General features: G+C 44.3%; 1 protein-coding gene across 2 annotated transcripts in view; it reads right to left on the bottom strand.

The window, feature by feature from the left end:
- The window catches only part of SEH1L (SEH1 like nucleoporin), a 29,170-nt gene extending 8,581 nt beyond the window's left edge, over positions 1-20,589 (bottom strand). The window contains exons 1-5 of one of the 2 annotated variants that reach the window (XM_053571890.1): positions 20,369-20,589; positions 17,938-17,988; positions 13,808-13,954; positions 6,656-6,867; positions 4,356-4,454 (exon numbers count right to left, since the gene is read on the bottom strand). In XM_053571890.1, coding sequence (XP_053427865.1) covers positions 4,356-4,454; positions 6,656-6,867; positions 13,808-13,954; positions 17,938-17,988; positions 20,369-20,479 — 620 coding nt within the window. In that variant the 5' untranslated portion in view covers positions 20,480-20,589. The remainder of the gene's footprint in view (positions 1-4,355; positions 4,455-6,655; positions 6,868-13,807; positions 13,955-17,937; positions 17,989-20,368) is intronic. The other variant, XM_053571891.1, reaches the window with a different exon arrangement.
- Positions 20,590-27,058: the final 6,469 nt, after the last annotated feature.

The raw sequence follows: 27,058 nt of genomic DNA, 5'->3' as shown, positions 1-27,058 counted from the left end.
GCCTAACAACAATGACAACTACAACCAAAAAATAGCTGGGCATTGTGGCAGGCACCTGTAGTCCAGGCTACTTGGGAGGCTGAGGCAAGAGAATCGCTTAAGCCCAAGAGTTTGAGGTTGCTATGAGGTGTGATGCCATAGTACTCTACCCAGGGCGACATAGTGAGACTCTGTCTTAAAAAAAAAAAAATTCTGATTCTGTTATCTATAAATAGAGAATAAGAATACAGCTCAGTGCCTGGTGCTCCGTGGTTAGGGCACCAGCCACATACCCCAAGGCTGGGGGGTTCAAACCCAGCCCAGGCCTGACAATTGCAACAACAACAAACATGGCCAGGCACTGTGGAGGGCGCCTGTAGTCTCAGCTACTTGGGAGGCTGAGGCAAGAGAATTGCTTAAGCTCAAGAGTTTGAGGTTGCTGTGAGTTGCAACCCCACGACATAGTGAGTACTCTGTCTAAAAAAAAAACTGGTATTTCCAACATTCTACACCTGACCTTCTTTTCACCCCAAGGTTCACCCCTATTCTTTTTTTTTCTTTTTTTTTGAGACATAGTCTCAAGCTGTCACCCTGGGTACAGTGCCGTGGCGTCTTAAGCGTGGCTCAGCCTTCCAAGTAGCTGGGACTACAGGTGGACCACCACAAAGCCCAGCTACATTTTATTTTTGGTTGTAGTTGTCATTGGCAGGCCTGGGCTGGATTCAAACCTGCCACCTCTGGTGTATGTGGCTGGTGCACTAGCCGCTGAGCTACAGGCACTGAGCCCAACCCTATAATTCTTATTCTCTATAGATAACAGAAACAGAATTCACCCTCATCCTTGCTTCTACCTGAGGTCCACAGCAGCCTGGAAGCCTGTGGCAGAATTGTACTCTCCACCTAAGGCCTACAGAAGTGCAACACACTTTAACAAGATCCCCAAGTGGTTCACATGAACACTGACATTTCTATACCCATGATTTCACTATCTACAAATCATTAATTCCTAATCTCTCAGCTCCAATCCAGTCCTTTCTGCTGAAGGCCAGAAACAGGAGGGCAGTTAAGAGCACACACACTGCAGTCAGAATGTCTTCAAATCAGGCCAAATCCATCACTGGTTAGAACCTGACTTTATCAAGAAGTTCTCTGTAAAGTGGGAGAAACACAGCAGACAGACTCTCCCCTGGCGGTCACGTCTTTGTGGAGGCTCCTCGCCATGAGTATGGGGGAAGTAGGGCTTGTTTTTAACCAGGGGAGGGAACGTGACACAGGTGGAGGGTCAACACTTGTGCAATCATGTACACAAGTTTTCAGGGCTGGCCTTTCCCCTTATGAGCCTTGAAGGAGTAGAGGCCATGCGTGAGCCACAGCAGTCCTGTGGCAGGAACACGTGAGCGCTGCCAGTGACCAGTGGGCCCCAAGCTGTAGCCTTCCAGAGTGAGGCCTGACTCCGAACCCCCAGAAACGGAGACAGTAAGTATGTGTTGTTCAAGCCCCTAAGTGTGTGATAATATTGCTATGCAGCAACAGATCACTAATCTCAGATACTGTATCTACCTGCCCTTCAGATATTCCCACCCAGATGTCCCAAAAGTAACTCAAACTACGTCCAAAGTGAACTATCTCTCCCTTCATGTTCACTCTCCTTTCGGCAGCCCCATCTCAGGAATGGCACAAGTCAGCCAAGTAAGACACCAAGTCTCATGTGACCTCCAACAGGAGCCTCCGTCTCAGTCAGTCAATCAATGAATCAATCAAACTCCTCTCTTTGTTCAATTCCTCATGCCAAAAAAAGTCGTATGTTTACAAATATTCAATGAAGAATCCATTCTTGAGCCAGGCACAGCGGCTGATCACAGCTCAGTCCCACTCACCCCAACTGCCAGACAAGTCTTCTTCCTCCCCTCCTCCGCACCCCAGGGCCTTCTACTGCAGTAATTCCAGAGTTCCCTGCTTCCTGCTTCACTTCCACACACCTGCCAAAATCACCTCTTAAAAGGTAAATACGACCTCTTCACTGCACTGGATCCTCAAAAGTCCAAATGCTGACAGGATGGAGACCAAAAGTAGCAAGGAACACTCCAAAATCTGTCTGGCCTACCTCTCCTCTCAGCCTCGGCCTTACCAGGCTGAAACACACTCCACCTCCTTGCTCCTGCTTCCTCTCTCCCTGCAGAATACCCTCCACACCTCAAGACTAACAGTGAGTCATCAACTCCTGCCCCACACCCCTCCTGGCCCCATCAGGCAGAAGCGACTTTCCTGCTCTACTGTGCACGGCACATGCTACAATCACAGTATCTAGCAGTTTACTGAGCCATATCCCAAAAGCTGGGAGCTCTTTAAATACAGAACTGTATTCTATTCATATTTTTATCTTTCAACTCATAAACACCTACCCTATACATAGGTGGTTGTTAGTATTCAACTTATATAGTGTATATTAAAGTTGCCCTGTGAGCTATATAATGCATGGCACTATCGAAGCCTATATCGGTCTTATTTTTGTTCACAAATAAAAAATGAACATATCCAATATTGGTTAATTTGGCAAATGGTTCCTGTCTAACAGATGGTTATACTACTTACAAAAACATAAACATGGCCAGGTGCGGTGGCTCACATCTATAATCCCAGCACTCTGGGAGGCCGAGACAGGCGAATCATCTGAGCTCATGAGTTGAGACCAGACTGAGCTACAGCGAGACTCTGTCTCCAAAAATAGCCGGGTGTTGTGTCGGCACCCGTAGTTTCAGCTACATAGAAAGCTGAGGTAAGAAAATCGCTTGATCCCAGCTACTCGGGAGGCTGAGGCAAGAGAATCGCTTAAGCCCAGGAGTTGGAGGTTGCTGTGAGCTGTGTGAGGCCACGGCACTCTACCCAGGGCCATGAAGTGAGACCCTGTCTCTACAAAAAAAAAAAAAAAGAGAGAGAAAGAAAATCGCCTGAACCCAGGAGTCTGAGATTGCTGTGAGCTATGACACCATGGTTCTCTACCAAGAGCAACATAGTGAGACAATCTCAAAAAAAAAAAAAAAAAGATAAACAGGTTAAGAACTGGATGCTACATAGTCCACACTAATACATACATGCCCATAAACCCCTTCAATCTAAGAACCTTCAAACAACTCTTACCTCAAAGAATCAACATCAAGAAATCTGAAAAGTTCTGCACTCACAATGTCTTATTACATCCTAAATCAACTAATTTCCCACACTCACAAACAGACATTGATAATACACCCAACGCCACCTCCCCCTCATTTTAGATGCTAAAAATATCAGACACTTGCTATCTGACTACCTTGCAGTTAAAACAGTGGAATGACTCAATTCTGCCCAGGAGCCTCAGATATGGCCAAGCTCCAGCCCGAGGCAAGGCAGGTGGAGCCACTGAGCTTAGGAGTTCAAGACCAGCCCAACCAAGAGTGAGATCCCATCTGTACTAAAATTAGGAAAAAAAAAAAGAAAACTAGCTAGGTGTTTTGGGAAGGCAAGAAGATTGCTCAAACCCTAGAGTCTGAGGCTGCTGTGAGCTATGGTGCCATGACACTTTACCCAGGGTCTATAAAAAAAAAAAAAAGAAAGAAAGAAACAGGAAGGAAATGACACAGTATTCATTCACTGAACTATTAAGCCAGAAGCTTGAAAATCATCTTGACACCTTCCCCCTTCTCCCTCACCTCCCACACCCAGTCAATCACATCACTTATTTTCAAATTGTCCACTGAATCCCTAGACTCCTACTGCCAGTACCCTATTTGAGAGCCACAAAGAATTCCCAGCTGGACATAAGAGCTTCCTCAACCTGAACCTACTCCCTTCTGCAAAATAGTTTCCACACCTCTGAAGAGTTCAATCTTCTGTCCTTGTTAACCCCCATTCACATTACCCAGAAGATAAAACTGAGACAGTGGACACTAGGTCTTGCAGATGAGTTCGCCAAGTTCTCCCCACACGCCCTCTGTCCAGTATATTCCAAGCACAGTGTAATTAAGTTGCCGCCTCGTTGTCCACAGGCCTGACAATGTGCATTTTTCTACAGCTGGAGTTGTTTCCGTCCTCTCTAACTCGTACTCATTGTACAGTCTTCTAAGTGAACCTTCCTGGCCCTAAAAATATTTCCCCCAGGTAATATTCATCACGCTTTTTTCCTATTATTTTGTTTTTCCCTGCAAGATGGTATATGCTGGAAGATCAATTCCCTTCTCCTCTTCATCATCCCATCCTACATCACCAGGGCCTTAGCAGAATATGGAATATCAGTAAATAATATAAGGAAGGACACATAATTCAGTTAAAGAATAAAGAAGAAACATTTTTGAAAATTAAATGCAATTCTGAACAATAATTAAAACCAAAGCAATACTGACCTGGTGTTTTCATTATATTCAAAAATCTGAACCTTGGCCATTGCATTGGGACTGCTGTCATCACTTCCCACAGCTATCATGGGAGAATGAGCCCGAGAACTAGAAATAGAGAGTAGAAAACATTGTACATAACAATGAAATTCATATACATTCAATTCAGAGAATTAAAAAACTGGAATAAACAGACAACCTACAAGTGAGCCTGTCCCTTGTGTGGCATCTGCATCTGTGACACACACCTCACACAGCCACATGGTACAAGTGCGTGTGCTTGAGAATATGAGAACTGAGCATCCCATTCTTTGGGACTATTTTTAAACCACATTTTATTATAACTTAGATAGAAAAGACCTGTTTTCCAAAAACGGCAACAAAGTGATACTGTCTCTTTAAAAAAAAAAGAGAGAATCCTCAAAGAACTAAAAGTTGACCTTCCTTTTGATCCTGAAATCTGTTACTAGGAATCCCTAAGCAAAAGAAAATAAAATCTTTCATCATAAAGATATTTGCACTATATGTTTTATTGCACTAAATTTATAAAGGCCAAGATGTGGAAACAACCCAAATGCCCATCAACTTGCAACTGGATTAATAAACCATGGTATATGTAGACCACAGGATACTAGTCACCCTTAAAGAAAGATGAAAACTGTGCATCTTTTATATTTACCTGGAATAGATTTGGAGAACATCCTCCTAAGTATCATACAAATGAAAAAGCAACCATCCAATGTACTCAATTCTAATATGAAAGTAGTAGATAAACAACTACAAGTCCACAGGTGAGAAAAAAACAATTAAACTCAAAAACGGGGTAGAGAGGAGAAAGGGAGGGGGGTTGATAAGTTGTCACCTAACACACACGACGTACGGTACATGGCACACCTCCTGATGAAGGGCTCAACTACAAGTTTACCTAACAAACAATGTAACCTAATTGCATATACTCTTAATCTGAAATTTAAAAAATAAGAAAAGAAAAAAAGAAAAGAAAAATGTATGGGTTTATATATGCCTGTATCCTAACTACCTACATTAGTGAGTATCTTGGTATATTAGCATATGTATTTATGAATACATTAAATATTTGTATGTGCATAGAAAATGCCCAGAAGATTAACACCAAAATATTTAAAGGTTAGCTTCTTCTATGGAGTGGAAATATGGGTACAAGAGACATGTTGGGATGAAAAGAGAAGAATTTATACTGTACATAACACACCTTATTAAAGAAAGCGTTTTTCAAAAAATAAACCAAATTCTTAGCTTAAAAATTACTAGTTTAAAAAAAAAGATTACTAGTTCAGGGTGATGCCTATGGCTCAAAGGAGTAGAGCGCTGGCCCCATATACAGAAGGTGGCAGGTTCAAACCCAGCCCTGGCCAAAAACTGCAAAAAAAAAAAAAAATTACTAGTTCAGGCTCGGTGCCTGTGGCTCAAGTGGCTAAGACGCCAGCCACACACACCTGAGCTGGCAGGTTTGAACCCAGCCCGGGCCCACCAAACAATAATGACGGCTGCAACCAAAAAATAGCTGGGCATTGTGGCAGGCGCCTGTAGTTCCAGCTACTGGAGCGGGAGGCAGGAGACTCGCTTGGGCCCAGGAGTTGGAGGTTGCTGTGAGCTGTGAGGCCACAGCACTCTACCTAGGGAGACAGCTTGAGGCCCAGTCTCAAAAAAAAAAAAAAAAATTACTAGTTCAGAACAGTAATGCAGTATCAACTTATTAAAATACATTTTAAGCCTTTAAAAAAAAATTACTAGTTCAGGGCAGCACCTGTGCCTCAGTAAGTAGGGCACCAGCCCCATATAGTGAGGGTGGCAGGTTCGAACCCGGCACTGGCCAAACTGCAACAAAAAATAGCTGGGCGTTGTGGTTGGCACCTGTAGTCCCAGCTACTCAGGAGGCTGAAGTAAGAGAATCACCTAAGCCCAGGAGTTGGAGGTTGCTGTGAGCTCTGACACCACAGCACTCTACCGAGGGCAATAAAGTGAGACTCTGTCTCCAAAAAAATAAAAATAAAAATTACTAGTTCAGGGCAGCACCTGTGGCTCAGTGAGTAGGGCGCTGGCCCCATATACAGAGGGTGGCACCTGTAGTCCTAGCTACTTGGGAGGCGGAAGCAAGAGAATCACCTAAGCCCAAGAGCTGGATGTTGCTGTGAGCTGTGATGCCACAGCGCTCTACTGAAGGCAACAAAGTGAGACTCTATCTCTTAAAAAAATAAATAAATAGATAAATAAATTACTAGTTCATTTTACTAGGATTATATTAGCACAGGTTTGGTGTGTAAGCTTACCTTGAAGGGTTCCAAGAAATACAACTACAGCTTAGCTTACATGAGATCTCATGCTGCAGAGACCACTGGCTGAGATTCATAACATCTGGCGCTTCATATATTCTTACTATGCCATCTGCTGAACAGGTTGCTAACATAAGCCCCATATGCTTGGGAGCAAATTTCACATCAGTAACAGATGTTCTACTATCCACTAGGGTTGTCCTTTTAACCTGAAAAATAAAAAGTTTACTTAAATTATATACAAAATAAAGTGCTGATAGAACAGGAAGAATACAGACTCTAGAATCATACAGATACTCCTCTGTCATTTACTACATATATAACCTTGAATAAGTTATTTGAAATCTGTCTAGGCCTCAGTTTCCTACAAAGCACATGGCAAAATATTAGTTAGCAATCACTAACAAATTAGTGAGCTACAATTAATTATTCCCTTTAAGGCAAAAGAAAGTCTGCCTTAGAAAGCCTAACTACATATATAAGTAAGCTCTCTGAAGCAGACTAGTCACAAAAGGCCAGAACATGTTAGAATTTTCATATAGGTAGTTTTGTCATGCCAAAAATGCTACAAGCAGTAACATGAATTAAGATTCTTGGGTGGCGCCTGTGGCTCAAGGAGTAGGGCGCCGGTCCCATATGCCAGAGGTGGCGGGTTCAAACCCTGCCCTGGCCAAAAAAAAAAAGATTCTTTAAGAGTAAAAGGAAAGCATGCTATCTTTCTTCTCAAGCATAAATGTCAGTTAATCCTACTTAGACCACCACATCCTCTTTAAGTGAAAGTGTTTAATAGAGACTAAAGGGCTAGGCACTTGTAGTTCAAGTGGCTAGGGTGCCAGCCACATACATGGGAGTTGGCAGATTCAAATCCAGCCCGGGCCACCAAACAACAATGATAACTATAACCAAAAAAAAAAAAAAAAAAAATAGCAGGGCACCTGTAGTCCCAGCTACTTGGGAGGCTGAGGCAAGAGAATCGCTTAAGCCCAAAGAGTTGGAGGTTGCTGTGAGCTGTGATGTCACAGCACTCTACCCAGGGCAACAGCTTGAGACTCTGTCTCAAAAAAAAAAAAAAAAAAGTGGTATGAAGCGGGAATTCCAACATCACATATAAAAGTTCTTTTTGATTTGGGATGGGAAAAGTATTTTGCAGAGCTATCAATGTTCAAACACTTTTTAAAAAAGAAAGGTATTTAAGCAACAAAAAATAAATAAATAAATAAAAGTTCTTTTCGGGGTGGCGCCTATAGTTCAAGCGGCTAAGGCACCAGCCACATACCCTGGAGCTTGCAGGTTCAAATCCGGCTCGGGCCTGCCAAACAACAATGACAACTACAACCAAAAAATAGCCGGGCTTTGTGGCAGGCACCTATAGTCCCAGCTACTTGGGAGGCTGAAGCAAAGAGAATCACTTTAGCCCAGGAGTTGGAGGTTGCTGTGAGCTGTGACGCCACAGCACTCTACCCAGGGTGATAGCTTGAGGCTCTATCTCAAAAAAATAAAATAAAATAAAAAATACAAGTTCTTTTCGGGTTCAGGGCCCATACCTCAGTGGTCAGGGCACGGTCACATACACTGGTGCTGGTGGGTTCGAACCCAGCTCAGGCCAGATAAACAATGACAACTGCAACAAAAAAAATAGACAGGCATTGTGGCGGGCACCTATAGTCCCAGCTACTTGAGAGGCTGAGGCAACAAAATCGCTTAAGCCTAAGAGTTGAAGGTTGCTGTCAGCTGTGACGCCACGTACTCTACTGAGGGCAACATAGTGAGACTCTGTCTCAAAAAATTAAAAAAAAAAAAAATATATATATATATGTACACACACACACATAAATAAATAAAATAAAAGTTATTTGGGGGGCAGCACTCATAACTCAATGGGTAGGCCACATATACCCAGGCTGGCGCGTTTAAACCCAGCCTGGGCCAGCTAAACAACAATAACAACTGCAACAAAAAAAATTGCTGGGAGTTGTGGCAGATGCCTGTAAGTCCTAGCTACTTGAGAGGCTGAGGCAAGAGAATTACTTAAGCCCAAGAGTTTAAGATTGCTGTGAGCTGTGATGCCATAGCACTCTACTGAGGGCAACATAGTGAAACTCTGTCTCAAATAAATAAATAAATAAAATAAAAGTTCTTTTCATTCACCTAAATAAGACAGTACTTGACTGAAAACACTAATATGTAGAAATCAGGGCGGCGCCTGGCCCCATATACTAGAAGTGGCAGGTTCAAACTGGGCCCTGGCCAAAAACTGCCAGAAAAAAAATAGAAATCAATAGTTTACTGTCTATGTTTACCAAAACACTTAAGGAGTTTCTATGTCAATAGAAATCTCGATAGTAAGAGAATAATATCATGTAAACTTCAGAGATAGTATCTTAGCAAACTTCTACTAACACTACTGAATAATAACTCAGATGCTGAGAAAATAAATGCATTGACAGTCAATTTAACTAAATACAAATAAATACCTTGAAGTTACATAAAAAAATCCTTTGTATGTCACCACTCCTAAGCCCAACCCACAGAGTATATCAAACAGATACACGTCAGACTAAATGCCAGAAAAATCTTTTAATTATATAAATTTCCTTTGTCTCTTGTCCATAAGCAGTTGTTTGTGTAGGAAGACACTAAGCACAAAGGCAATCAGACCAACTCCTCCCTCTATAAAAAAGTTGTTAAACAGTGTGGACACCAAACTACAAAAGCTACTGTAATTAAAACAGTGTGCTGCCACGGCGCCTGTAGCTCAGGAGCTAGGGCACCAGCCACATACACGGGAGCTGGCGGATTTGAACCGAGCCCAAGCCTGCCAAACAACAATGACAACTATAACAAATAAATAGCCAGATGTTATGGCAGGCCCTTGTAGTCCCAGCTACTTTGGAGGCTGAGGCAAGAGAATTGCTTCAGCCCAAGAGTTTCAGGTTGCTGTGAGCTATGACGCCACATTACTCTACCCAGGGCAACAAAGTGAGACTCTGTCTCAAAAAAATAAAAAATAAAAAAAAATAAAACAGTGTGGTATCTGCATCAGAGATGCCTAGTCCAGTGGAATAGAATAGCGCCCAGAAATAAATCTTCTATATATGGTCCACTCCCTGACTTTCAGCAAGGGTGTCAAGACCATTCAATGGGGGAAGGTCAGTCTTTTCAATAAACAGTGCTGGAAAAACTGGATATCTACATGCAAAGCATGAATTTACCTTATACCACATACAAAAACTAGTTGAAAATGGATCAAAGACCTACAACTATAAAACTCTTACAAGAAAAACACTGGGAAACATCTTCACGACAGTGGATTTGGCAATGATTACTCAGATATGACACCAAAGCAAGGGAAACAAAAGGAAAAACAGGGCCAAGCACAGTGGCTCACACCAGTAATCCCTGCACTCTGGAAGGCCAAGGTGGGATGATCACCTGAGCTCAGGAGTTCAAGACCAGCCTGAGCAAGAGTGAAACCCTGTCTCTATAGAAAAATAGAAAATATGATGGTGGACGCCTGTAGTCCAGCTACTCGGGAGGCTGAGATAAGAGGATCAATTGAGCTCAGGAGGATCAAAGGAGCCCAGGAGTTTGAGATTGCTGTGATGCTATGATGATGCCAGTGCACTCTAGTGCAGGAGACAGACTAAGACCCCCAGAATAATAAGATCACTAAAAATAGAAAAGTAAACCACAGAATAGAAGTAAATACTTGCACATCATATACAGGTTAAGCATCCCAAATACAAAAGGCTGAAATCTGAAATACTCCAAAATCCGAAACCTTTTGAGACCAAAAAGTGGCATTCAAAGGTAATTGCTCATTGCAGCATTCTGAATTTTGAACTTTTGAATTTGGGATGCTCAACCGTAAGTACACAATGCAAATATTCCAAAATCAAAAAAAAAAAAATCTAAAATCCAAAACACTTCTGGTGCCAACATTTCAGATAAGGGATATTAAACCTATAATCTGGTATGGGATTAATATTCACAATTAAAAAGAACTTCTACAGGCTCGGCACCCACAGCACAATAGTTACAGCGCCAGCCGCATGCACCAAGGGTGGAGGGTTCAAATCCCTAAGGCCCAAGCCAGCTAAACAACAATGACAATTGCAACCAAAAATAACCGGGCGCTATGGTGGGCTCCTGTAGTCCCAAAGCTACTGGGGAAGCTGAAGCAAGAGAATCACTTAATGACATAGTAAGACTCTGTCTCCAAAAAAAAAAAAACTCCTACAACTTGACAATAACAAAAAGAACAACCCAATCAAAATATGGGCAAAGGACTTGAATGGCTATTTCCCCGAAGAAGACACTAATTGGCCAATAAGCACATAAAAAGATGCTCAGTATCAATAATCTCTAGAGAAATGCAAAGCAGAACAGTGAGATAACCACTTCACACTCACTAAGATGGCTATAATAAAAAACAGAAAATAACAAGTGCTAACGAAGATGTGAGAAAATTGGAACCTTCAAGTATTGCTAGTAGAAATGTAAAATGAAATGGTACAGCCACTGTGGAAACAGTCCGGCAGTTCCTCAGAAAGTTACACACACAACTATCATGAGTCAGCACTTAGACACCTCCTTAGTGTATATGTCAAAAAGAACTGGGTGGCAGTAAGGCGCCAGCCCCATATACCGAGGGTGGCGGGTTCAAACCCAGCCCCGGCCAAACTGTAACCAAAAAATAGCTGGGCGTTGTGGTGGGCGCCTGTAGTCCCCGCTGTTCGGGAGGCTGAGGCAAGAGAATTGCTTAAGCCCAGGAGTTGGAGGTTGCTGTGAGCTGTGTGAGGCCACAGCACTCTACCGAGGGCCATAAAGTGAGACTCTGTCTCTATAAAAAAAAAAAAAAAAAGAACTGAAAGCAGGGTCTCGATCACATCTGTACATTAATGCTCATTATTAACCACAGCCAAGAGAACACCCCGGTGTCCACCTTGGAAAGGATAAACACAATGCAATATATGCACACATGACGGAATAGCATTGTCACAAAAAGAAATAAACGTGATGTATGCTATAACATGAACAGATCTTAAAAACATTTTGCTTGGGTGGCACCTGTGGCTCAGTGAGCAGGGCGCCGGCCCCATATACCAAGGGTGGCGGGTTCAAACCCGGCCCTGGCCAAACTGCAACCAAAAAAATAGCTGGACATTGTGGCGGGCGCCTGTAGTCCCAGCTACTTGGGAGGCTGAGGTAAGAGAATCGCTTAAGCCCAGGAGTTAGAGGTTGCTGTGAGCTGTGTGAGGCCACGGCACTCTACCAAGGGCGATAAAGTGAAACTGTCTCTACAAAAAAAAAATAAAAAATAAAAAACATTTTGCTTAGTGAAATAAACCAGCCACACAAAAGGACAAATAATGAATGAGTATACTTAAAGCACAGAAAATGAAAGAAGGATTAACAAGCGAATTGGGCGACGCCTGTGGCTTAGTGGGTATGGCACCAGCCCCACATACCGACGGTGGCGTGTTCAAACCTGGGCGCAGCCAAACTGCAACAACAAAAAATATAAAATAAAAACAAGCGGATAGAGGGAAGGGGAAGCAGGGGGCCATTATTTAATGGTACAGAGTTTATTTGGGGAATAATTTAGGTCATAGATAAATAGTGATGGGTATATAGCATATGAACATAATTAATTCCACTAACCTGTACCATTTACAAATAATTAAAAGGGTGAATATCTTATATATATATATATATATTTTTTTTTTTTTTTTCCCCACAAAAAAACAATGCAAAAACAGTATCTGGGTGGCGCCTGTGGCTCAGTGAGTAGGGCACCACCCCATATACCGAGGGTGGCGGGTTCGAACCCAGCCCCAGCCAAACTGCAACAAAAATAGCCGGGCGTTGTGGCGGGCACCTGTAGTCCCAGCTACTCAGGAGGCTGAGGCAAGAGAATTGCCTAAGCCTAGGAGTTGGAGGTTGCTGTGACCTGTGATGCTACGGCACTCTACCAAGGGTGACAAAGTGAGACTCTGTCTCTAAAAAAAATAATAATAATTAAAAAATAACAATAATAATAATCATACGGGAGGCAAAAGGCTGCAGATGACAAAATCTTTTTTTTATTTTTTATTTTTTTTTTTGAGACAGTCTCAAGCTGTCACCCTGGGCAGAGTGTCATGGCGTCACAGCTCACAGCAACCTCCAACTCTTGGGCTTAAGCGATTTCTTGCCTCAGCTTCCCAAGTAGCTGGGATTACAGGCATCTGCCACAACGCCCAGCTATTTTTTGGTTGTAGTTGTCATTGTTGTTTGGCAGGTCCAGGCTGGATTCGAACCTGCCAGCTCCGGTGTATGTGGCTGGCACCCTAGCCACTTGAGCTACAGGCGCCGAGCCGACAAAATCTTAAAATGAAAACAGTGGAAAGGTCTCATAGATCATCCAGTTGTGGCTCAGTGCCTGCTGTACAGTGGTTACAGCGCCAGCCACATACACTGAAGGTGGCAGGTTTGAATCAGGCCTGGGCCAGCTAATCAACTGCAACAAAAAAATAGCCGGGCATTGTGGCAGGTGCCTATAGTCCCAGCTACTTGGGAGGCTGAGGCAAGAGAATCACTTAAGCCCAAGAGTTAGAAGTTGCTGTGAGCTGTGATGCCATAGCACTCTACCAAGGGCGACATAGTAAGATTCTGTCTCAAATATAAATATATATATATGTATATTCCAGTTCAAGTCTCTCAATTTACAGAAAAGGGACTTGAGCAGCACATACATTATGTTCTTACCCAAATCCAAACATCCAATCAGGGCAGCAGTAGATGCAGATAAAGGGGGGCTATTTTGTAAGATAACAAAATTAACCACAATACAGAAAAAATATTTTTTAAAGAATATTAGAGGGTGCTCTAAATCATACACCGGTATGATATAAAATATATTAATAAATGAAATTATACACAGAGGATAAATTCTGGATTCATTGTGAAAGTTATAATTAATTGATGCCATGGGTGCTCCTTTGTACCACTTCAGGCTTAAGACAGAATTAAACAAATAAGAAAAAAGCATGAAAGAAAAGTGAAACTGGCAAATGCAGGGAAGAGTGGACACATGTCACCAAGTGTCTGAGGTATTCCTCAGACTGCTCACTTCCCCTAACCCCCAAATGCTAACAAATATCTCACCCAGTGACTCTGGCCTCGAAGTTTATCATTGGATTCTCCTACTATTTCTTCCCAAACAGCAGCTGTTCGGTCAAAAGAACAGGAAGCCAAAACCTGTCCAAATTCAGGATGGGCCCATGTCACACGCCATACAGATCCACTATGTGTCTGCAGGACAAAAAGAATAAACAACAGCATATTAACAAGTGGAATTAAAAATTATTGTTCAGGGGGGCGCCTGTGGCTCAGTGAGTAGGGTGCCAGCCCCATATACCGAGAGTGGTAGGTTCAAACCTGACCCCAGCCAAACTGCAACAAAAAAATAGCCAGGCATTGTGCGGGGCACCTGTAGTTCCAGCTACTCAGGGGGCTGAGGCAAGAGAATTGCCTAAGCCCAGGAGTTGGAGGTTGCTGTGAGCTGTGTGATGCCACAGCACTCTACTGAGGGCAATAAAGTAAGACTCTGTCTCTACAAAAAAAAAAAAAAAAAAAAGATAAATAATGTACTTTGGTCAAAATTCAATCCAATTTATGTGAGAATTAGTCATTGTTTTCTTTTCTTTTTTTTCTTTCCCTCACCTGTCCCTCCTTCTGTCTGCTCTATGTTGTTTAGGATATTGCATCCTTATTTACAAGTGAAATATGTTTGTAATTCCCCTCTATAATAATATATTTTTTCCAATTTTAGTATCAGGTATATGCAGATGAAGTAGAATGATTTTGAAGCATTTCTTCTTTTTCTATTGTCTATAAGATTTGGCATGATCTGTTTTTTGAAATTATCTTCTATTTATAAAAATAAAATATTATCTATTTTTTGAGACTTTGGAAAAAAAAGAAGTTAACTGATGACTCCATACTGAACCTCAGAGTCAAAGCATTCTACAATAGACATACTTTTATCTGACATGTGAATGTTACTTTTTTGCATTATTATCATTATTGCTCAATTTCATTGCAGCCATCATCTGATTTCTTTTCCAACTGTATTTATCTTCATTCATTCTTTACGAGGTTTTTGTTTCTAGTCCTTATCTTAAACATTGTTATTGTTATTAAATTTTAAGCCTCCTTAATTTTGTGAAGGCAAAAAGTGGAAACCAAATAAACACATGTACAACACATATTCAATATCCTGGGGCTTTTCTTTTCCTTTAAAAAAAAACTGAGGCAGGGCGGTGCTTGTGGCTCAGTGAGTAGGGCGCCGGTCCCATATGCCAGAGGTGGCGGGTTCAAACCCAGCCCCGGCCAAAAACCACAAAAAAAAAAAAAAAAAAAAAAAAAACTGAGGCAAGGGATGATGGCTCACCCCTGTAACCTTAGCATTCATTGTAGGAGGCCACAGTGGAAGGATCGCTTGAACATTCCAGACCAGCCTGAGACCCCATCTCTACTAAAAATAGAAAAATTAGCTGGGCATAGTGGCAGGTACTTATACTCCAAGTTATCTCCAAGACTAAGGCAGGAGGGTCATTTAAGCCCAGGAGGCTGCTATGAGCTAGGTTGAGGCCATGGCACTCTAACCTGGGTAACAGAGTGAGACTGTCTCCAAAAAAAAAAAAGAAAACCTGAATACATACATATTTGACACATACAGATTTTACTTGAGAAAACTAGTACAGATAGTTTTAACAAAAAGAAAGATGATCAATGTAACATTTAATGACAAGTTTTCAAAATTTTTTTCTTTTTCTGAAACAGAGTCTCACTATGTCGCCCTTGGTAGAGTGCCCTGGCATCACAGCTCACAGCAACCTCAAACCCCTGTGCTTAAGCCATTCTCTGGCTTTAGCCTCCCAAGTAGGTGGTACAACAGGCGCCTGCCACAATGCCAGCTATTTTTTGTTGCAGTTGTCATTGTTTTAGCTGGCCCAGGTCGGGTTCGAACCCACCAACCTTGGTATATGTGGCTAGCGCCATAACCACTGTAAGTGAAATAAATGCCTCTTAACTGTTTATTTTAAAAATAATTGTATCAGCCGGGCGCAGTGGCTCATGCCTGTAATCCCAGCACTGTGGGAGGCTGAGGAGGGAGAATCACTTGAGCTCAGGGTTCGAGACTCGCCTGAGCGACAGTGAGACCCGACTCATGAAAAAAACGGAAAAACCCAGCCGGGCGCCGCGTGACCGCCTGAAATCCCAGCGGCTTCCGGAGGCTGAGGCAGCAGGGTGCCCGCAGCCCAAGTCTGAGGTTGTGGTGAGCTACCATGCCCACTGCACTCTGCTCAGGGGCATAGGGTGGGACCCTGTCTCAACAACAAAAAAAAACAAAACAAAAAAAATAATTGTATCAGGTCAGCGCCTGTGGCTCAAGCAGCTACACCACCAGCCACACACACCTGAGCTGGCGGGTTCAAATCCAGCATGGGCAGCCAAACAGCAATGACGGCTGCAACCAAAAAAAAAGCCGGATGTTGTGGCAAGCGCCGGTAGTCCCAGCTACTTGGGAGGTGGAGGCAGGAGAATAGCTTGAGCCAGGAGTTGGAGGTTGCTGTGAGCTGTGATGCCACAGCACTCTACCCAGGGTGACACCTTGAGGCTTTGTATCAAAAAACAAAATTGTATCTTAAGCTCAGCGCCCGAGGGTGGCAGGTTTTAACCTGGCCCCGGGCTAGCTAGACAATACTGACAGCTGCAACAAAAAATAGCCAGGCATTGTGGTGGGCGCCTGTAGTCCCAGCTACTTAGGAGGCTGAGGCAAGAGAATCATTTAAGCCCATGAGTTGGAGGTTGCTGTGAGCTGTGACACCACAGCACTCCACCAAGGCCGACACAGTGAGATTCTCAAAAAAAAAAAAAAAGGCAAAAAATTTGGATAGATCTTCACCAAAAATAGCAAATAAGCACATAAAAGAATTATCAACATTAATTATTAAGGAAACACAAATCAAATTCCAATTAATTTTGTGGTCACTTCACGACCACTAAAATGGCTACATGACACAGACACTTTGGAAACTAGTTCGGTACCTGTAGCTTGGTGAGTAAGGGCGCCAGCCACATACACTGAGGCTGGTGGGTTTGAAGCCCGCTGGGCCTGCTAAAGAACAATGACAACTTCAACCAAAAAGGAGCCGGGCATTGTGGTGGGAGCCTGTAGTCCCAGCTACTGGGGAGGCTAAGGCAGGAGTTTGAGTTTAGAATGAGTTATGATGATGCCACTGCACTCTAGCAGCAGAGACAGAGCAAGACTGTCGTAAAAATAAATAAATAAATAAAGGAAAAAGAAATATGCACAAATGTTAAGGTAGTTATGCTAGAATGTTATAGAATTACAGATTTTCTTTTTTTTTTTTTTGAGACAGAACCTCACTTTGTTGCCCTTGGTAGAGTGCTGTGGCGTCACAGCTCACAGCAACCTCTAACTCTTGGCTTAAGTGATTCTCTTACCTCAGCCTCCCAAGTAGCTGGGACTACAGGCACCTGCCATATTGTCTGGCAATTTTTTGTTGCAATTGTCATTGTTGGTGACCTGGCCTGGGCCAGGTTCGAATCTGCCAGCCTCAGTGTATGTGGCTAGCACCGTAACGACTGTGCTATGGGCGCTGAGCCAAATTACAGATTTTCTTACTCTCAAAATCTCTGAAATGTATTTCCATTACTTTAATAGTAATAAAAAATGTAAAATATCCTCCAAGAAAAGAACTACCATATAAATTTTATAATTTCCTCAAAGCCGAACAGCAATCATTGATACTATCAAATCAATAGTAAATATTTCTTTCTTTCTTTCTTTCTTTTTTTGAGACAGAGCCTCAAGCTGTCGCCCTGGGCAGAGTGCTATGGCATCACAGCTCGCAGAAACCTCTAACTCCTGGGCTTAAGCGATTCTCTTCCCTCAACCTTCCAAGTAGCTGGGACTACAGGTGACCACCACAACACCTGGCTATAGTGCCGTGGCATCACAGCTCACAGCAACCTCCAACTCCTGGGCTTAAGCAATTCTCTTGCATCAATCTCCCAAGTAGCTGGGACTACAGGTGCCCACCACAACGCCCGGCTATTTTTTGGCTGTAGTTGTCATTGTTGTTTGGCAGGCCCGGGCTGGATTCAAACCCGCCAGCTCTGGTCTATGTGCCTGGCGCCTTAGCCACTTGAGCTACAAGCGCAGAGCTAATATTTCTATTTTTTAATCACTGTGTAATACTAACCTTCCAACTAGCAGTACAATGCCAATCCCCGCTTTCACTTTTATCCCACACCTGGAAGAAAATAAAAGATATTTTATACAAAGAATTCCTACAAATTAATACAAAAAAACTGTAAGACCGAATCAGTGTATAGGCAAAAAGTGAACATTATAGGCAAAAAGTGAACATTATAAGCAAAAAGTGAACATAATATTGGCAAAAGAATACAACCACCAAGTAAACACTGATTCTTTCAATAAAATATTTGAGAACCTTAAATGTGTCAGCTACTGGGCCTACCACTGAAGGATCCAGAAGTGGCATTCTAACAGGTAGTAGAGACAACTTATAGAAACAGTTATAGCGAAGTCTCATTATTCAAGTTATATTCTATGAAGTTACCTTAACTATTGAAACACTGCTCCTAGGAAAAATACAAGGTTAGATTCCTGTCAGCCTCTGGCCTAACAGTTTCGTCAACCAGTATGACCTTGTTTTATGTATGATTCTGTTAAAAGATAACCTATTTAACATATATTATTTATTCAATTACATTGAACTCAAGCCAACAGCACTGTAAGACATGCCTGAGGGTAATTTCTGTAACACAAATATTTTATCCCTAAGGCACACCACAGTCTTCTGTGCTTAGGAACTAAACACTTCATTCTGGCCGGATGTGGTGGCTCTGTAGTCCTAGCACTCTGGAAGGCTGAGGCGGGTAGATAGCCTATGTCAGGAATTTTAGACCAGCCTGAACAAGGGGGAGACTCCCCCATCCCCATCCCTAAAAATAGCTGGGCATTGTGGTGGGTGCCAATAGTCCCGGCTACTTGGGAGGCTGAAGCAAGAGAATCACTTGAGCCCAAGAGTTTGAGGTTGCTGTGCACTATGATGCCATGGCACTCCATTAAGATGACAAAGTGAGACTCTGTCTCAAAAAAAAAAAAAAAAAAAAAAAAATAGACATAAGGCCACACAACAACAAACAGATTAAATACTAATAAAATATAAACAACCATAATTTATTATTATTTTCGGCTAAAAACTCTTTTCTGGGGGGGGGGAAAAACCTTCTCTTCCAGCCTCTTTACAAATCAGTAAAACTGATCTCAAGCTATATCATTTGATATATATTCCATCAACACGTCTAGACCATTCATACCAGCCAATTTAAAACAATTATACCTGAGAAACGTTTCCCAAAAATACAAAAGCAAAGATTTGAACAAATATTTGTACACTGATGTCTAGAGCAGCATCATTATATTACTATCTTATTATAAATGGATAAAAGGATAAGCAAAATATGGTAACTACATACATTATCCAGCCTTAAAAAAGTGACATTCTGATACATGCTACAATGAGTGATCTTAAGAGTTTACTAAATGAAATAAACCAAACACAAAGGGACAAATATTCTATGATTCCATTTACACGAAATACCTAAAGTATGCAAATTCATAGAAAGTAGAGCAGCGGTTCACCCGGGCTGGGGTGGGGATGTAAGGAGCTGGTGGCAGAGTTTAGGCTTAGGAGATGGATAGTAGTGACGGCGTGAACGCTGTGCTTCAGGCCACCGAAGTGAACATTGCAAAACAATTTTAACCACAAAATATTTTTTTAAAACTGATATTAAGCCTTTTAGGAATCGTTAATGCTGTGGTTATTCAACGGATAACTTAATGTCATAAAACCTTTATCTTTGAGAAATCACGGTCTCAAACTTGAACGTGAAACACTTAAAAGTATCCTTTAGATTTCCATATCCTGAAAAGTTGTCGAGAATTCAAAAAATCCACACTCCAGCTTTCGTCTTCAATTCTATTATCGTTTACCCAGTAACAGATCTGTGAGTCTCCTAAATCCCGTATTAGCAATTCTTCTTGTCACAACAGTCTACAGACGTTCACAGAACTTTGAGGACAAAAACACTACAATTCCCAGAGAGCAAGTAACCACTAGACTTAAATGGTCTGTATTTTTCTTTCTTTGCAAAAAAAATAAGCTCATCTCAACCTAATAAAACTCCCCAGCTGAAAAAGCAGCACAGAAGCAACCAACTTGCTACACGCCCGCCGCCAGTAGCGCGGTGCTAGGCTCGTAAGGTCCCAGACCCCGCGCGCAGGCGCCACTCGACTCGGAGACACAGCCCGCCGCGTGCGCCCAGCGTCCAGGCCAGGAGCGCGCCCGCCTGGACAGGACGCGGCCACCACACGCAGGCGCCCTGGAGCGCGGCTCCAAGCGGGCGCCGTGACCCCACAATACGCCGGCGGGGAGCGCTCTAGCCGCGTCCGTGGGTGGCCAGCGGGGCTAGCCTGCCACCCCCCGGGCTCCAGGTCTTGTGCCGGCGGCATGCACTAAAATCAGGACAAGTCCCCCTTCCCCGCGCCGCCCACCCACTCTCCTTCCTCCTAGGCTCGGCCCCTGCCCGCAGGGCCGAGCACACCTTAACGCTCTGATCGCTGGAGCATGTCGCCATTCGCCTCCCGTGGAAGTCGAAAGAGACATCATGGATGAGATCTTTATGGTCCGCCGCGATGCTGCGTGCTACAAACATGGCTTCCGCCGGGCCCGCGCCTCCGAAGAGGGCGGTGGCGGCACGCAGCCCGCACCTACCGGGACTCTTCCGCTCAGGCGCGCACAACGCGCGCTGCGGACGCCCGGCACCGCCCCGCCCACGCCACGCCCCACCCGTCATGCGCCGCCCCCGCGGCTGCCAGGCCAGTCGCATCCTGCCCCGCGGGTCGGGCGCCTGCGCTTCCTTGGCTTGCTGGTGCGGCCAGCAGACCCAGTGCCCGGGGCTGTGCTCAGCCCCACGGTGGTGGAAGTAGTGAGCGCTGGTTGAAGGGTGAACGGTCAGAAAAACAAGAGAGGGCTGGGCGCCTGTAGCTCAAGCGGCTAAGGCGCCAGCCACATACGCCAGAGCTGGTGGGTTCGAATTCAGCCCGGGACTGCCAAACAACAATGACAACTACAGCCAAAAAATAGCCGATGTAGTCCCAGCTACTCGGGAGGCTGAGGCTAGAGAATCGCTTGAGCCCAAGAGTTTGAGGTTGCTGAGAGCTGGATGCCACAGCACTCTACCCAAGGTGACAGCTTGAGGCTCTGTCTTAAAAAAAAAAAAAGAAAAACGAGAGAGTTAAAAAATGCCACGCATTGGCGGCGCCTGTGGCTCAGTCGGTAAGGCGCCGGCCCCATATACCGAGGGTGGCGGGTTCAAACCCGGCCCCGGCCAAACTGCAACCCAAAAATAGCCGGGCGTTATGGCGGGCGCCTGTAGTCCCAGCTACTCGGGAGGCTGAGGCAAGAGAATCGCTTAAGCCCAGGAGTTGGAGGTTGCTGTGAGCTGTGTGAGGCCACGGCACTCTACCAAGGGCCATAAAGTGAGACCCTGTCTCTACAAAAAAAAAAAAAAAAATGCCACGCACATTTCTCGACCCTGAATCAGTGCGGTCGCGACGTGGGTGTGTCTTCCCCCGGAGAGTGGGGACGCCGAGCTGCGGGTCGGGGTCGGGGCCGGCGCGGGAGGCTGCAGCGCAGCCGGAGACCTGAGGGGGGCGGGCGTGCTCCGGAGCCCGGGCCGGGGGAGCGGCTGCGGGGGTCCGAAGGAAGGAGGAGAGGGTCGGCAGCAGCGGTCAAAAGTCTGCACGTTTCACAGGTGGAGCAGACTTGGAAGTGCTAAAAACCAAGATGGGGGGAAGGAAATACGGTGTTAGAAATGAGAAACCTGAGTCCCATAGGGGGAAGGCGGTAAACTGAAAGAGCCTGGAGCCGGAGTCGCAAAGGAGAAATAAACAAAATCATCAAACACCCTGGAGAGGGACGCCTGTGAGTGACAGTCCTCAGATGGAAGATTCCCCCAGACCAGGGAGTGGGGGACCTTCTCCAAAGAGGTTAACGACTGAGGAGGGGGAGGGCTGCTTATCAGGAAAAGGCTTAATGGTGAAGTTGGGTAGGATGGGAAACAGTGGGATATTGAGTCGGGATGAAGGCACCTAGAGCAAGAGTAAAATGGGAGTCTGTCGAGGGAGGGCAGACTTGTGGGTTTAGGTCTTGTCTGACCTTCACTCTTTGTCTCCCATTCTTACTGTCTTGTAAATTTACTTCCCACCCTGAAGATGCCTATCTTGAGTAGTATAGGTGGATTGATTTAGGAGATTAACTTTTAAATTAGAATTCTTTTTCTTTTTTGAGACAGAGTCTCACTTGGTTGCCCTGGGTAGAGGGCCCTGGCGTCAGAGCTCACAGCAACCTCAAACTCTTGGGCTGAAGAGATACTCTTGCCTCAGCCTCCCAAGTCACTGGGACTACAGGCACCTGCCACAAGCACACCTTCTAATTTTTAGAGACAGGGTCTCACTCTTGCTCAGACAATCCACCCACCTCTGCCTCCCACAGTGCTAGGATTAACAAGCATAAGCCACCACACTGGCCTTAAATGAGAGTCTTCTTAATTGTTTTTTAGTCATGGGTTCTGCAATTACTGGTTAAGCTAAGGGTAAATAAGGTCTTCACTTTGAACTCCAATGTATAAAACTGCAGTGTTAGAAATGGAAGGACATGAGGGGGTGGGAAGGTGGCTCACGCCTGTAATCCTGTCACTCTGAGAGAGCAAGGCAGGTTGATCGACTGAGCTCACAGGTTGGAGACCAGCCTGAGCAAGAGCGAGACCCACCACCACCACCCACCCCCTCCAAAAATAGGTGAACATTGTAGTGGGTGCCTGTAGGAGCAGCGGAGGCAAGAGAATCACTTGAGCCCAGGAATCTGAGGTTGCTGTGAGATGTGATATATGGCACTCTACCAGGGGCAACAAAGAGACTCTGTCTCAAAAGAAATGGTAGAACAGAACAGACTTAGGCTACTCTCACTGTTCTCCAGAATCCGCGCCTTCTGACAAAGTTTGACCTATCCCTGTCTCTCCATATTGGCTGACAGTGACAGGCGGCCAGATCCTCTTCATCTAGTAACAAGGGGAGTGAAAGGACAGAAAATTTTAAATGAGGCTGCTGAAGGGGCTTGCACTGTGCATCATGGGGAAGAATTACAAGAATGTGAGGACAGATGCCTATAATCCTACCACTCTGGGAGGCCCAGGTGACTGGACTGCTTGCGCTCACCAGTTCTAGACTAGCCTGAGCTAAAGGGAGACCCCCAACTCTATTAAAAATGGAAAAACTGAGGCAAGCAGATCGCTTGAGCCCAAGAATTGAAGGTTGCTGTGACCTATGATGCCACAGCACTCTACCCAGGGCAACAGCTTGAGACTATCTCAAAAAAAAAAAAAAATGAGAGATAGTAAGTAAGCTAGACGTTTTCAAAATAATTAGTTCCAGCTATCCAGTTATCCCCTGATGGCTTGTACAGAAACCTGCAAAGAGAGGGGGAGGAATGACCTGTCCTTTTTTTTAATTAAAAATAAGATTTTATGGCTTGCTTAAGAGGTGGACCCCAAGTTACAGAGTTGCAGATACGCTAACTTCTTTAAGGTCAGAGATACCGATTTCCAAAGAAAGTACTCACTATAAAAGTCCAATTTCACCACTATAAAAATACATCCATATAACAAAAAAAAAAACTTGTACATCCTAAATCTATGGAGGAAAAAAATTTTTTTGAGACAGAGTCTCATTTTGTTACCCTGGGTAGAGTGCTGTGGTGTCACAGCTCACAGCAACCTCAAAGTCTTGGGCTTAAGAGACTCTTTTGTCTCAGCCTCTCAAGTAGCTGGGACTACAGGTGCCTGCCACAAAGCCCAGGTGCAGAGCTGGAAATTTTTTAAAAAGAAGAAAATAAAAGTGCAATCTATAAGAAAACCAGAACTTAGTTGTTAAGACACAGTCCCACCCTATGCCCCTGAGCAGAGTGCAGTGGCATCATAGCTCACTGCAACCTCAGACTTGGGCTGTGGGCATCCTGCTGGCTCAGCCTCCAGAAGCTCCTGGGATTACAGGCGCTTGCCAGTGCCAGGTGAGTTTTTCTTTCTTTTTTGCAGTTTTTTTTTTTGGCCAGGGCCGGGTTTGACCCGCCACTTCCGGTATATGGGGCCGGCGCCCTACTTCTTTGAGCCACAGGTGCTGCCCTGCCTGGGTGGGTTTTTCCATTTTTGTCATGGGTCGAGGACTCACTCGCTCAGGCAGGTTTCAAACTCCGGAGCTCAAGCAATTCTCCCTCCTCAGCCTCCCACAGTGCTGGGATTACAGGTGTGAGCCACCGCTCCCAACTGCACCAGAACTTTTAAAAAATATTTTCTGTGGCTCAATGGGTAGGGCGCCAGCTCCATATACTGAGGGTGGCAGGTTCAAACCCAGCCCTGGTCAAACTGAAACAAAAAAATAGCCGGGCCTTGTGGCAGGCGCCTGTATTCCCAGCTACATTGAGGCTGAGGCAAGACAATCACCTAAGCCCAGGAGTTGGAGGTTGCTGTGAGGTGTGATGCCATGGCACTCTATCAAGGGCAATAAAGTGAGACTCTGTCTCTAAAAGAAAAAATATATATATATATAGTTTTAAATTTTTTTAATTAATTTTATAAATACATGGTAAACAGATTCGTGGTTGCCAGAGATTATTAATGGGGTGGAGCATTGATTAGGTGAAATACAGTGGATTTCTTTTTTTTTTGTAGAGACAGAGTCTCACTTTATGGCCCTAGGTAGAGTGCCGTGGCATCACACAGCTCACAGCAACCTCCGACTCCTGGGCTTAAGCGATTCTCTTGCCTCAACCTCCCGAGTAGCTGGGACTACAGGCGCCTGCCACAACACCCGGCTATTTTTCGGTTGCAGTTCGGCTGGGGCGGGGTTTGAACCCGCCACCCTCAGTATATGGGGCCGGTGCCTTACCAACTGAGCCACAGGCACCACCCCAGTGGATATTTTTTAATAGACTTAGGTTTTTGGAGTGCTTTCTGGTTCACAGCAAATTGAGCAGAGTTCCCATATACACCCCTACCTCCACACACACTGCCTTCACCATCAGCCTCCCATGCAAGGTGGAACATTTGTTATGATTGATGAACCTACACCAATGCATCATTATCATCCAAATTCAGAGGTCATGTTAGCATTCACTATTGGTATTTTGACAAGGTATAATGACATGTATCTGCCGTTATAGACACTGCTCATAGTTTCATTTCCCTAAAAATCCTCTGTGCTCCCAATCATCCTTTTCTCTTCCCAATACCTGGCAACCACTTGTCTTTCCTTGTCTTCACAGTTCTTTTCCAGAATATCAATATCATTGGAATCATAGGCTCAGCTCCCGTAGCTCACATACCCTTGGGCTGCAGATTTCGAAACCGGCCCGGCCCTGCTAAATAATAATGACAACAATCACAACAACAACAACAAACATAGCCAGGTGTTGTGGTGGACACATGTAGTCCCAGCTACTTGGGAGGCTGAGGCAAAAGAATTGCTTGAGCCCAAGAGTTTGAAGTTGCTGTGAGCTGTGACACCACGGCACTATATCGAGGGCAACATAGTGAGACTGTCTCAAAAAAAAATAATAATTGGAATCATAGACTATGTAGCCTTCTCAGACTGGCTTCTGTGAAAGAATTAATATGCTTGGTATTAATAACATGCATTTAAAGTTCCTCCATGTTGATTCCTAGGCTCAGCGCCTGTGGCTCAAGTGGCTAAGGCGCCAGCCACATATACCTGAGCTGGCGGGTTTGAATCCAGCCTGGACCCACCAAATAACAATGATGGCTGCAGCCAAAAAATAGCCGGGCGTTGTGGCAGGCGCCTGTAGTCCCAGCTACTTGGGAGGCTGAGGCAAGAGAATCGCTTAAGCCCAGGAGTTGGAGGTTGCTGTGAGCTGTGATGCTATAGCATTCTACCCAGGGCAACAACTTGAGGCTCTGTCTCAAAAAAAAAAAAAAAAAAAAAGAAAAAAGAATTATAATAGACCTACCATTTGATCCTGCAATTCCACTACTAGGCATTTACCCAAACAAAAACCATTTTACCACAGGGAAATTTGCACTAGAATGCTCATAGCTGCTCAGTTCACAATTGCAAAAATGTGGAAACAACCCAAGTGCCCATGAGCACATGAATGGATTAATATAAACTGGCATACATACATACATATACCATGGAGTACTAGTCATCTCTAAAGATGGAAATTTTGCATACTTTGTAACAGCTGGGATGGATTTAGAGAACATTCTGCAAAGTATCTCAAGATAGGAAAAATGAACATCACATCTCAATACTTATTTGAAACTAGGAGATTAACAATCACAGGCCCACACAAGAGACAAATCTTAAATTCAAGAAGAGGAGAGGTTGGGCAGCACCTGTGGCTCAGTGAGTAGGGCACAGGCCCCACATACCAAGGGTGGCAGGTTCAAACCTGGCTCCAGCCAAACTGCAACAAAAAATAGTCAGGCGTTGTGGTGGGCGCCTATAGTCCCAGCTACTTGGGAGGCTGAGGCAAGAGAATTGCTTAAGCCCAAGATTGGAGGTTGCTGTGAACTATAACGCCAAAGCACTCTCCCAAGGGTGACATAGTAAGACTCTGTCTCAAAAAAAAAAAAAAAAGTAGAGAGGTTGCCTGGGCTCAGGGGCTCATGCCTGTAATCCTAGCACTTTGGGAGGCTGAGGCAGGCGGAACGCCTGACCTCATGAGTTCAAGACCAGCCTGAGCTAGAGTGAAACCCCCATCTCTATAAAACAGCCAGGCATTATGGCAGGTGCTGTTAGTCCCAGCTACTTGGGAGGCTGAAGCAAGAGAATAGCTTGAACCCAAGAATGTGAGGTTGCTGTGGACTATGATGCCATGGCACTCAACCCAGGGGTGATGGAGTCTCAATTTTGCTCAGGCTGGTCTCAAACTCATGAGCTCAAAAAAAAAAGGAAGAGGAGAAAGAGAGGGGGTTCAGTAGCTTCCTACCCAATGGGTACAATGCATGGATATATGGCACACTCCTGGATGTAGGACACAGGTACAACTCTTGACTTTTACCTTTCATGTGCAAATTATATAACCTAGTAGTTCGTACCCTCATTTTTTTTTCATGAGCCAGAGCCTCAAGCTGTCACCCTGGGTAGAGTGCAGTGGCATCACAGCTCACAGCAACCTCCAACTCCTGGGCTTAAGTAGTTCTCTTGCCTCAGCTTCC

Source organism: Nycticebus coucang, chromosome 19 (assembly GCF_027406575.1).
Source record: "Nycticebus coucang isolate mNycCou1 chromosome 19, mNycCou1.pri, whole genome shotgun sequence".
Classification (NCBI taxonomy): domain Eukaryota; kingdom Metazoa; phylum Chordata; class Mammalia; order Primates; family Lorisidae; genus Nycticebus; species Nycticebus coucang.
This window is presented reverse-complemented; position numbering and strand designations above follow the sequence as displayed.